Below are 13,616 nucleotides of genomic sequence, written 5' to 3' on the forward strand. Positions count from 1 at the left end.
TAAATCCCACAATCAAAATTGATCCGAACGTGTCACCTGACTGTGATCCATAAAGTAGTCAACTAACTAGCTAACTAGCATTTTTAAAATCCGACAATCAAAAGTGGTCTGAACGTGTCACCTGACTGTGATCCCCAAAGTAGCCAACTAACTAACTGTTGATCATATTTAACTTTAATTCCGCTTTTACCAAAGTCTAACAGAAGACATGTGTTGCTAGTATTAGTAATTCAGTCATGGAGACGATCAATGTATGACACATGGCCATCATCTTTGACTGTCATGTCCATAAAGTGATGATGTCGATGAGCATACATCTCATTTCTCCAAACGTTTGACCCTCTTGACTCCCCTCTCGTTCTCGACAAAATCTTTGGTGGGAGGAGCTAAAAACAACAGAGCAACAAAGAGGTGTAGCAAATCAAGACATTAAATTTGGCCACCATTTTTTCTCCCTTTTTTTTGCCTTTACACAGGTCCGATCTGTCACCTTAGCGTGTTCCAGGAAGTAGCATGCTAACTTACAGACTGGAATGACACTCCCACCCTTTCCTATTTTAGTCATGATGCGTTGACTAAAAGATTATCCTGCGGTGTGGCGTGCGCCAAGCGTGACAACCGTTGTAAATATTAAAAATGTGTGTACTTGCAGACTTTGACACGGAAGTGTGTTATGTTGTAAAATAAATGAGTTTGCATTTTTAAACCTAACAAGTCCCGCGTGCACTGATGAGTGCTAATTAATGGTTAATCTCCGCCTTTGACTTGTAAGTACCGACCGACTGTTGGTTCAAAATGTCAAGCGGTTCGACACACCAAATAAGGCGCAAGGCTGCTTTTATGCATGCACGTACTGTAAACAAAAGCCTCTCGAGACAATATGACTTGTGTGAAGCAGTTCAAAGTTCAACTCATTAAGAGTCAATCAGGCATTAATGACTTTTACAGCTCAGAGCGGCGAGATCGCACAAAGATCACACAGAGGACAGGACGCCTCTGAAGAACTCGAACCCAAGCGCAAGACGCACGTCTCAAAACTTTTGTCTATACGGTGACGAATAACCCTCGCTGTGAGGGTCCCGGGAAAGCGGGGTGTTCAGCGTTGGAGCATCATCATCATCATCAACAGTGGGAGGCAGAGCAGGGGTACGAGGCCCAGATGGATGTCAGGGTAACATCTGCTATCAGCACAAACACACTTGATGGAAGAAGACAGGGAAGATAGCGGGTAGGCATTCTTCGCCGGGTTTAAAAAAACACGCCTGCTTGTGTTTGTCTTGTAAACACACATTTGCATGTGACAAACTCACAGGGGTTCATTGAGGGGAGAGTTTACAGGACAGAAAGAAAAAAAATTCGGAATTCCAAATCAATCCGGCGGAACCTGTGGGTGACGAGGATAAATCCTTAATAGGTGGAGAAGCCACTTCTAAGGGGACACACTATCTCACAGGTTTGTATAAAATGTTTCACCTGTTAATTTTTTTTGAGTATGGTCATGTGACGGTCACAAACTGAGCTGTCATTGGTTATTACCTGAACCCTATGACTTCATTTTTAGTGGACAGCAGGTAGCAAAATGGCCGCTCCCTGAGATGGATAAAAACGGGTGAATTTTGCTGCTTAATTCATGTTACACAATCACAATATTCATCAGAGTGCAACGTACAATAGAAAAGTCACATGTCTGGAGACCTCCAAAAAAAAAGAAAAAAAAAAGTCACGTCACAACAAAAAAAAAAGATGCCCAAAAGTGACTAAAGTCTTCTCTGGTGTGACCGAAGGGGAAGCGGAGCGAGAGGGAGGGAGGTCGATTAAAAAAATAAAAAAAAAAAAGAAGAGGGTTTTTGTCCGGGGAGGGCAGCGTCTTCCCGAGGTGCTGTCCTGCGCAGCAGACTGAAGAGAAGCACGTCTGGCCCAGAGGCACACACTGGAAAACAGGATCAAAGGGTCGCCGCGGCAACCTGCGTAACACACATTGTGCTCACCACCAGGAGCTCACAGTCGATTTATCGCCTGTAGCGTCTCGCTTACTTGCTTCAATGTCCACACCTTTGCCTTTAGACTGAAGGCTTGGCCAAAGTCCTCCTAGAAAGTCCTTTGAGGGACATATAACATTTAAAAAAAATTTTTTTTAGGGGTCATTCGGGAATTGGAGGACACTTTCTACCCATGCACAATATACAGAAACATGTAAGCTACTCTTGTCCCTGGAGTAAATTTGACTCCATTTTGAGTGGGACCAAATAAACTCAGTTTTAGAGTAATATTTACACTTGGAAGAGAGTAAAATAAAGAATTGACAAAAAAGTCACTGAAGGGTTGAGGAACCTTCAGGTTGGGGGACGGCCGCAGTACCACCTGAGCTACGCCACTTCTACTGTTTGCTTAGCTCCAAGATGTTTTTTTTTGGTCTCGGAGTTATGAAGATTCCAGCTGACACGAGCGATATACTTACTAAAGTAACACACAGCCGGAGCGCTGTTGCTCGGGGCGTTGATCGGCTGTCTCCCAAGCTGAAGGTCGTGAGTTTGTTCCTCAACCCTTGAGTGACTTTTATTTATTTATTTCTTTATTTTACACTCTTCCAAGTATAAATATTACTCTAAAACTGAGTCTATTTAGTCCCACTCTAAATAGAGTCAAATTTACCCGACAGAATTTACTGTGTAGTGAAAATGTTACAGCAGTTCTTCATTTACGCTGTGCGCAAGGTATCATTTTAGTTATTAGTTTTTTATGAATACACAGATTTCAGCTTACACTTTCTTTTGTTGCACTCTAATGTGTAAGTAAATTTGTGTCAATAAAAAGTGTCAAACCGCAAACTTTGAAAACTGATCTTGCAACCACCCCCCCCCCCCCCCCTGAGTTTTATATATAATTGTATTATGTTGGCCTGCTGTTGTGACAAAACATCTTATGATTTTGACCTGCAGTGCTCACAGAATGCCAAAGGGACGATGCATTTTGGGGGCACTGACTACTTGTATGACATAGAAATTTGATTTTGACACTTAGGTAAGCTGTTTTGGGAGAGAGATGAGTTAAAATGGAGTTAAAATTGAAAAAATGTACTGTAAAAAAAACAAAAAAACAATTGTGATATTGATTTGTGTTGGTCATTTTTCTGCCACTAGGTGGCATAATTGCATTTGTAAGACGGTGACAACTTGTTTTTCATATTAAGAGCTATCTAATCTTTAACATGAAGTAACTTGTGAATTTCTGCACATTTTTAAAATAGTAAAATACAACTTGACCCCAGTCTCCACAAATATATGCATTATTATTAAATGTATTACTGCTAAATTTTGACGTAGACGTGTGTGCTGCTTTGTGACTGGAATTCCCCCAGTGCAGGCTTCCCAAGTGAGGGGCGGTCATTAATCGCGCGTTTAAAAAAAAATTGCGGCTTAAAGCAGCTTTAAATTAACTCAAAATTAACACACTAATTTTGACACCCCTAGTATTTAAATTTGTTTTCAGATGTCAATTGCTTAAAGGTTAACGCCACCCATTTAAATGCTGCGGTTGTTGTTCCATAAAGTGCAAAGATACAGCATACAACAGTTGAGATTTTTACAAATTTAATAGACGTAGACAAACAAGAAAAAGACTAAAGAAGTAAAGATGAAAAAGAGTGAAAGTCGTTGTGTTGTTCGTCGATGTTGCCGACAAGATGGCAGGTACATGAACGAAGTGAAGATCCGAGCAAAACAGAACACAAATATACTTGGGCGTTGGGGGGGGGGGGGGGGGGGGGGTCGAGGTCGGTCTGGGCCAGAGGGGGGTCTTCACAGACAGTTGGAAGGCATTAGGGTGTCAGACAGGGACTTGTCACATGCAGCTGTTGCTGCGGCTGATTGATTGACTTTGTATTGGGCCGCCATGGCGGCAGCCTGCGTGCGTGCGGCCCGGCGCGGATTAGGACAAATACCACAACAAAAACAACAACAAGTGACCCGGGAGACGAAAACACTCAAGTAAAAAAACATCGAGTGCGTTTGTCAATACATCCAGCTTGCGCAATTATTCGACGAAAAAGGACAGGCACACTAAAAAGGAGAAGCAAGGTTTTAAAAATGATTGATGTCAGATTTTTGGAGGGGGAAAACAGTTGCAATATTATGTGAATCAAGTCAGTGTCAGAATTCATTTTTTTTTTATCCAAATGTAATGACCCGAGTCTCGCAATTAAAAGAAGTTCTAGCAATATATGACAAAAAAAAAAAAAAATCTTACTGTAAGGTATTTAGTTGGAATATTCCACAAATAGCTTGTTCCCAATCTTATACTTTACACATTTCTGCTTGGCATATTTTGTTTTTCCCATTAAACGAAACTTTAATGTCATAAAATGATGACTTCACTTTGCCTGTTAGGTCCAACATCATTTTTGCAGAACCTTTTCCTCTTAATATTATTCTCGTAATATTGACTTTAATCTTGCAACATTGCCAACTTGTGCTGGTAAAAATGACAATATTTCCCACCATCTCAATTTAACGTTATTCTTGTAAAATGCTAACTTACAACTTAATGCTTGAGTAAAATTGCATTTTTTATTACCTGTCTTAAAACATCTTCATTATCAAAAAAAAAAAACGATGACTTTCAAATATGACAAGCTAACGTTCCCTTGTTCTGTTTCAACGAAACTTTTCCCCCCTCAAAATTATTTTTTTATCCTCATAATATTTCAAATTTATTCTTGTAAAGTCGCAACATTTCTTAATTATTTTAAGAAAAATATCTTTACAAAATAAGGAAATTATAAATAAAATTTTTGTTGTAGTTGTGTAGTACTAGTGTGTATATTTTCATAATATTGCAACCTGATACAACAAGAATCTCAAATATTAATGATTTCTCTTAACTATTGTGACCCGCCCCAAATACTCGTATTGGTCATTGGCTTTAAGTGATGTGAAATGTATATATTTTTTTTTTAAATAAAAAAAAATGACACCCGATAAAGCGTGACATGTTGTGCATTGCTAAAAGCATTGAAGACATATTGTGCCTGCGTGATTCGCAGCACGACTGCGTTCGGCGTGCCGTTGGCGTTGGTCAATGTACAGTCGACTCTTATGAGATTCGCCGCTTACAAGGCTCAGGTTAGATATGACGTCACACGCTAATATGGAACTTGTGTACATGACACATTTGACACACGTACAGTGGAAACAACATCGACGCTTCCCACTCGGACATCCTGAAAAGTAATTAGCGGCTAGAGTTCAACTTATCTACAGACAACCTGGCCTCCACTTTGTGTGTGCGCGCGTGTGTGCGTGTGTGTGTGAGCAAGGGTGCAAGCTAGAGATTACAAAGCCCACCTCAACACACGGTGCAGGAGGAGCATCATAACAACGAGGTTCTACGTGGTTCTGAAGGCCCCTGGAAGGTTGTCCTGAAGTAAGGGGGCGGGGATCCATCGGCGCGCGCGCCAGCGGGGCGTGTCCGCGTCATCGTCCGGCGTTCGTGTCTCTCGGCGCTAACCAGCGCCGTCATATCCTGGCGCCCTGCGCGTCTTTGTCCTCCAGCAGGATGATGAACTGGGAGAAGCTTTCCTTCACGGCGTCCATTTGGTCCGTGCTGCTGCCCTCCAGGATCCAGCGCTTGCCCCGAGCCAGCGGCTCCAGCTCAAAGTACTTCTTCACCTGCACACATAAAACGCACAATATATTACAACATGGGGCTTTGAGATACGAGTTGAACTCATTTGCTCCCAAAAACGTATTTATACGTTTTTTTAAATGCTAGCTCATACAGAAGGCCTTGATGCATCCTTTGACCTGAGGAGGTCGCTGAAAGTATAAGAGATCAAACAGGGCCATGTTGCAACAAGCTCTTTTCCCCAGCGTTTCCAACAGGTTTGTGAATAATGATGCAACTTGGCTATATTCTAATGCTAATTGCTGCAAAACGGAAACACACACAAATATATTTGTTTTCCTGATGAAAGAAGAGATTCTGATCTTTTCTTTTGGTAGGTTCCGTGTTTTTATAGCAACAGAACAAAATATTCTGTGGGCTGTGCAAAATCAGTTGACATCCAGTAAAACAGCCAGGAGCGAAGGGGGTTGCTTCAGTGAAAATGGCCGGGAGTGAATGACCATGCTCCAAACTCAAATCTCAGATCATCTTTCCCCGTTGAAATGAATGGAAATGCCGTTATTCTGTTCCATTGCAAGGATGCTCAAATGCCACTTCAAAAACATCGGCTGTAAATTCAAGTTTTTATGATAGCCACAGTTTGACCCCGCAACTGATGATTTCCAGCCGATCCCACGGGACCGTCGTTTTTGAAATGGGAACAAATTGGAAGTTGTCCGCACATGTTCCTGCGCAAGCACGCCAACGCGGGTGATTTGAGGAGCGACGGCGGATGACAAAGGAAGCAATCAATGCAATTCTTTGGCTGCCGGTGTTGTTTTTGAGACGAGCGTCATGAGGTCAGCTGGCAAGGACGGCGATATAAAATGAGAAACAGCAAACTGATTATCTTGTTCTCTTCAAAAAAAAAAAAAGCAGGCAAACAGGTGCAGTTGACACATCATCAATCCTAATGTTAAGTTTTTTTTATCTGTTTCATATCTTGCCAGTTTTAGTCTGCATATGAATAACGCACACAATTATTGGCAATTTGCACTATTATTAAAAGCAAAGACTGGAAATAAATGCACATATTTCAAATTGTTTCCCACAACATGCAAAGACTGAATTTATGGTTGTGTGTGTTTTTTTATTATACATTTTTCATGCTTGTGATCACTAGCAGGTCCTTCTAACTCCCTCCAAGCCAAAATGATCCGCGGACGGGCTAGTGAACCCCCCCGTGAAGTGAAATTGTTTATTCCTGCAGCGTGTTGTGCTGTCAAGCTGTGCCATGGTGTGTGGCATGCCCAGGATGGGGGGGGGGGGGACGGGGGCGGGGCGGGGGGTCTTGTGCCTGCTCAAATGCAACCAGCCATGCCAGCGAGCGGGAGAGGGAGCGCCGTCTCTGCCCCCCTGAGCCGAGAGTCTCTGTCCGGGTGTAATGTGAGTTTAATGACAGATTAAGTCACCTCAGCCGCGTTTGGCTCGGGGGCCCGGATAGAAAGCCGAGCGGACCCAAACAGTGTTAACAAATCCGTCTGGGTAACATGAGCCGCCTCGGTGCAGGCAGTAGCCCCAGACCGAGACTGCAGACGATGCGGCTGGCTGCCTGTCTGGCTGCCTGTCTTGCTGCCTGTACCAAGGCCCTCTTCTGGAAGATTGTGAGCCCTGCACTGGCTGACGGTCAAAAGGCCCGCAGTGTGTGTGTGTGTGTGTGTGTGTGTGTGTGTGTGTGTGTGTGTGTGAGCGGAGACAGGCTCAAGCCTCGCTCGCTCTTCCTCCACAATTCACAAAAGGGCAGTTGCCTTCTTTAGCATTGGCAGACGACATCGCTGGTCAAGCACACGAGTTGAATTATGTTCTGCCGGTACCGTAAGAACATGAGAGCAAAGATTAGGCAGTAAAGGTCTTTTATAGATACTGCTCTTATTATTACCTATTACCGTGCGCTGGTTGCTTTTCTGGACAAAAAAAACTAAAAACCGTTCTCAAGCACCATTTGTTCACCAAATAATTCATTAATACGTCATTTTTGGGTGGAATCCATCTACTTGAATATTCATTATTTGAAGGAATATCACTCCTGAAGTTGATGCTAATTTCCTGTTAGCATTTGAATGGGACATTACATTGACTTTAGCATTAGCGCTAGAGATGTTTTAAAAACAAACAACGCTTTGTATTTATTTAAATATACAATGTGTGTAACTCTTTTTGTTGTGTTTAGTTTTCAGTAAACGCCACCTGGGATGTCGGCTACAAATGCTACATGCTATGCAGGGTACGTTGGGAACGCACTGCGCCTTTCTGCACATGAATCATTTTTCTTCTATTATAACATTTTAAAGGGGAAGTCAACCTTAAACATTTCTTGACAATAATATGTTATATGTGACCTCATTAGTCTTTAAACATTGTGGAATATGCGTTATGAAGCAAAATCCAGCCATTTTGTATCCATCTCAGGGGGCGGCCATTTTGCCGCTTGCTGTCGACTGAAGATGACATCACAGCTCACCTGTTTTCTGAAGCCGAGCTGTGATTGGTTGTTACCTGAGAACTGAGCAACATTAACTCTTTGACTGCCAAAAACGTTAAATAACGTTTAGTAAAATCCTATGGAGGAGTGCCAAAGACGTTAAAAGACGTTTGTTTCAAAACAGAGGTGAAACTAACCATTTTCTATTGTTGATTACTCAGAAACGGAATAAGGTAGAAACAAACTTTTTTTTCTGATGAAAGATGAGAGTTCAATCTTTCATTTGGCAGTATGTGTGTTTCCATAGTCCAAACACATAATTTTCTGTGGACCTTGAAAGATCAGTCAAAATGCTTAAATCGGCTGGCACTGGCGACATCCCTTTTCTGAAAACGTCTGGCAGTCAAAGAGTTAATGTCATCTTCAGTCGACAGCAAGTGGCAAAATGGCCGCACCATGAGATGGATAAAAACGTCTGGATTTTGTTTCATAACTCATATTCCACTAACATAATATAAACCAGAATACCATATTTAGACTAGTGGGGCTGCATAGAAGTTGAACATATAAAAAACAAAACAAAAAAAAAAAACGTTTTGGGTTTGACTGAGAGAAGTCAAAAAATTCTTCTCCAGCGTCCTTGAATGGCGCCGGACAGGCCTTTGTCTGAGACAGTTCTGGTGATCAGCTCAATCAATCAATCCAGAGGTTTTAGTCCCGGCAACAACAGGTGGCGCTTTGGCCTCCAAACCGCTTTAGTGTTATGAGGCTGAAGGAACCCTGTGACCTAATGGCTGGTCGCATCCACGCCGGCTCGCCAACAGCGCGGCCCGAACCCGTTTCTTTAAGATTAAGTCCTCCTAAGCGCACTTATGCTTGCTTAAGGAATTGCGTGAGGCAGCGGGAAGGGTAAGCCACAAGTACGCCGTTGCCAGATGGCTCCGAGAATGACCATTGGGTCATCCAGTCTAGTGTCTTCTAGGTCATGCGCACCCCACCTATACATAAGAGAAAGCGGCTTACGCGTATGTGCGCGAGGAAGGGTGTCAAAAACAAAATATAGAATCACCTGCATCGGTTGCATTTTGGGTTGGGTGGAATCCAGCCGGGCTCGGAAGAGCGCGACAGAAAGCGAGCTTTGACTTGCGCTTGATGCACGGGTGCTCTTACACCATATTTGTTCCGAGACAAACACCAACCGAAACAAAACTAACAATTGCACTTATACATTGAACGTACGTCAAGGGACCTTATCCCCCCCCCACGCTTCACTATAAAACGGTAGGATGATATGAAACTGTCACATGCCACATTCCCCAAAAGTGTTTTTCTAACAATTATTTACTGCAATTACAAATTTACAGCTAGGTGTTGAATGACTTCTTATTATATATATATATATATTTTTTTTATTTTAATTTTTTATTTTAATTTTTTATTGTCACACTCTCCCCCATCCTCGGAGGAAGAGAACCGCGAGCATATGCTAACTTGAGAAAATTGCCAAATGGATGTTTCTATGTTCATTCTCAGAATAAAAAAAAAACGATTGATCAACTGCTGCTTGTCTTGCTTTTATCGTCCAAACAGACGCTACAGTTGATTGTCTTTAAGGCTGTCCACTCAACTAAGCGTTAGTGGACCCCCCCTTCTCAGACGGGTGTACATTTCTTATATTTGAGGACGGACTTGCATATTTTGCTAGCGACCATAATACACGTCTAAATATTTCCAGACAGTTGAGGCACCGCTGACCACCTGTTGATTTCGGCGACGCATCTGTGCTGTTAAATGTGATTGGCAACGAATCAACTTCAAGCTATAATCGTCACTGCGGAATGCTAAATCAAAGTGTCAATTAGTCCGTTTCAAGCTCTATTTACTAGGCTAGTGAGACTTATATGAATGGGCTACCAATTACTCCATCGTGGCTGAAGCCAGCCATCTTGCGATGCCATTGTTATTGACAATTTCTGTTCGGGTTTTATTTTGATCATTCAGAGTAGATTATCTCAACATTGTGAATTGTGACTCACAGAGGTCAGATTGACATTTTTCCCCAACGGGTTTTTGCTTTCATTACATTGTAGATGGTACTGAGAACATGATGCCGACGGATCTTTGAGTATCACTCTGAGGTATACCTTTGAAGAGAAAATATTCTTAGTGATGAAATGTATATATTGCACTTCTCTCAGACTTCATGGCGTAACCGCATGCTACACATTGTAGCATTTTTGCCGTAGAAAACACCATGGAGAAAATCAATGCATTCAAGTTGGGCAAGCTTATTAAGTGGTGACTAAAAATGGCCGCCGGTGGCTTCACGTCTCGCTACGGGTGAGTAAGCGCCATTGCCGGTACATTTATACAACTCCGTGACTACGGCGCGTTCCCATTATACACAAATTCAAGTTACATTAACTTCACGTTTAAATACACACTTGCCCTCTACTCACTACAAACGCGAAATACGAGGCAACACTGACCCAGTGTGCGCAGGAAGTCACCGTGCGGTTCGTCAGCTGTGCATAAGCTGCAACCCTGGCAAATGGAGTTGCGGCAGCTTAGAGCGCTGATGGCCACACGCATGGCACCTGGTGCCAGGAGCGCTACATGTGATGCTCGCTAGTAGACTCATGTCAAGTGAAGAGGATATCCTGTCAGGATAAATTGGCTTGGCTGCCGCCTTGTGCCAGTCGGTGCCTGCTGGCCACGTAGGCACGCGATGGAAGCAGACCGCACGAGCCAGACTGACCAGGAAAGAGAAACCAGTGCCTTTTGGATGTCAAATGATTGTTGTTCTTATCAATGGCAGTATTTCCTCTAATTAGTGTCTTTCTCATGGGTGTAATTGCAGTACCAAAAGGCGAAAGTAGACTAAATGAACATGAATGGGATTTTATCCGATAAAGCAACCTACTTTGTTTGAGCTATCTTATGATACGCTCGCCTATTTGGGAATTCAAGTCAAGCGTTCTTGCAGAGGATAAGAGCAATGCCAGATGGAGCACATGTAGGTCCGCAAGACGCACTCCTGCAAGCAGATCCGTATCGAAGAATAATCTTTCATGGCCCGCGCCGTAAACTCTGGATTTCTTATGTAGGACAGTCATTCTTTGTTGAGTCTGGCTATTGCATTTATTTGCCCGAGGTCCCTGAAGTCTGAGAAACAAATCTAAATTAAATTCAATAATATTGAATAATACTAATATTACTCTTCCTGTTTAAGTAATAGGATCATAAAAAAAAAGGAAGAACAGGAAATGTTCACTTGAGAACATTTTGCCTTTTAGCCTTTGGTGAAGAAAAAAAAAGCCAAAAAGACGAAAGAAGCTGATAAAAAAGGCTGACTCAAAGCGATATGCTATCCTTCAGACGCTAACGTTCCTGCAGGCAACATCCAAACTGCTCTGTAGAGCAAGGGGAGCTTTACTCAATAAACTCATTGGAGAGCCGACTTGATTTCAGCCTTGAGGTTTTCATTTGGGTAACCTTCAGCGGGGGCTCCGTTCAACAAAAATAACATCCTTTGTTCAAACGCTACTTAGGATCATGTGTGCAGAAGAGACCTATAGGGAGGACGGAAAAAACGCTGCCAGAGCGCATCTTTAAACGCCGAATTCTTTTGATTTCGTCCAAACTCTGTAAATGGAGCAGGCGTCTTTAAATATGAAGATGTGGGGTCCCTGTCTCTCAGAGGAAGACTTAGGACTTCTATGAACTAGGGAAAGCGGCATACTCAAATATCAAGACAATCAATTACCCCGTCCCTTGACATGTCGGCCCCCGCCAAGATATCAGTCACCTGGAAAGTGGCCAGTACTGGCGACTGCGTTGAAACGGCGGCGTAACACGATATCTACTTACCATATAATAGGTATGGCCTTTGTTTGCTTTTCCGGCTTACCTCAAGAGTCTACAAGACACGAGAAAAAGCCTGCAGGTCCCCACAAGGCGAGTGCTTGGGAGGTCAGTGGAAAAAACAAACATTGTGCCGCAATCTGCGGGAGGTGTCAAATGAAACAGCCCCACTGGCCAGTAAATAAAAGTCATTGATGCAAGGCCCGCTGCGTTTTGAGGAGATTACTGGACCTCAGCCTGACCCGACGTAAAGCAAAAGTCAATAAGATACCATGAGATGACGTCATGCGAGAGCGTCACTTGGCTGTCTGTCAACAAAAAGTGATCGTGGACGGATTGCTGATCGGGCTTTCTGGTTTGGAAGAACTCTGGTCACGATTGCGAAAGCGTTCACTGCATTCCGAGCTATCGTGAAAAGGAGACGGCAAAAAAAGACCGCTTATGTTACGAATACTGTCGGAGATAAAGAAACCACTGCGTCTAATCCATCGAGAGTAGAATAAATATTCCCTTCTATTATTAATTCCAGAAACATTTCAATTGCTTCATCTGCCGGCATTTTTTGTGTGACTACAATGTAATAAACCAGAGGTCGGCACTTCTATCTCACGTCTCTTCCCGACTTCCCCGCTTGCATTTTCGGCGAGTGCTTCGAAAAAACACGGACAGAGCATCGACGGAAGCAGGTTTACGTTTGTCGATCTCGGTCAATACAGATGGTACCTTTCAGTCTGTGTTTTTTTTCCACTCGCCGAAAATGCGGATGCACTCGCCAAAAGTGGGCATCCGTCAATGACGGAAAGGGACGAAAGACGCAAGTGCCCACCCTCTGGTCAAAATGCGCAACGTGGTATCCGTTCCTGTCATCGTTTATTTGCAAAACCTCTTTCCATAGCCAAATCAGCATTTTCCTTAAATCAATAACGCTGAAAAATCCATTCCCTCCAAGAGCAAAAACGTTTTGAGGTACTCTAAAAGGCTCTTGACATTTGTACACATTTTCAAATAAAATGTCAGGTTTGTTTATATTACAAAGGCATTTTAATAGTCGATGACGGGTGATCAAATGACAAGTCTTTGGGTGGTGACTGTGTTATTAATTAATGTGGGTTGCCGCTATAAAAATTCTGAATACTGTATAAAAAAAATTCCTAGATACAAAAATGTTAACTGCACTATACTATACCTGAAGTATGCACTTGCAAATGGGAAAGTAACAGAAGGACGGAAAAACTTCAGCTTACAGTTTTTACTGGATCCAGGCCCAACCGGCAAGTGAAAATGCCGAGGCCACCCTGGAACCGAGCTACAGTTGTTGAATTGTGTCGGGTAGTATCGCATTAAGACGCGGGTCCCCAACGCCTGCATTAAGATTTACTGTCCTATTCCACTGCGGTGGGAGAGCAGGGGTCTCCCCCAGGCTCGGCCGGGTACGTGTTCAAAGTGATCCGCTGATGGTACGCTTCTCTTCAAAGCCAAGTGGCCGGTGCCAGATCAGAGCCATCCCTCAGAGGTGCGGTAAATCTGAGATGGACTGCACAGGAGACGTTCTCGCTGACCCGTTCGGTGCGCTCCACGCAACAATGCTACTGCTCGTAAGCGTGGCCATAATGTCCTTTCCATGCAGCCATTGCAAGATGTGCGATGAAAGTGGACTGGACGTGAGCAA

General features: G+C 43.1%; 1 protein-coding gene across 2 annotated transcripts in view; it reads right to left on the bottom strand.

Annotated features, from left to right (window-relative positions):
- Nucleotides 1–3,573: 3,573 nt before the first annotated feature.
- Nucleotides 3,574–13,616, bottom strand: part of arl15a (ADP-ribosylation factor-like 15a) — an 88,023-nt gene continuing 77,980 nt past the window's right edge. For both annotated transcript variants that reach the window (XM_077560941.1, XM_077560940.1), the window contains exon 5: nucleotides 3,574–5,666. In XM_077560941.1, coding sequence (XP_077417067.1) covers nucleotides 5,514–5,666 — 153 coding nt within the window. In that variant the 3' untranslated portion in view covers nucleotides 3,574–5,513. The remainder of the gene's footprint in view (nucleotides 5,667–13,616) is intronic.

Source organism: Vanacampus margaritifer, chromosome 3 (genome assembly GCF_051991255.1).
Source record: "Vanacampus margaritifer isolate UIUO_Vmar chromosome 3, RoL_Vmar_1.0, whole genome shotgun sequence".
Classification (NCBI taxonomy): domain Eukaryota; kingdom Metazoa; phylum Chordata; class Actinopteri; order Syngnathiformes; family Syngnathidae; genus Vanacampus; species Vanacampus margaritifer.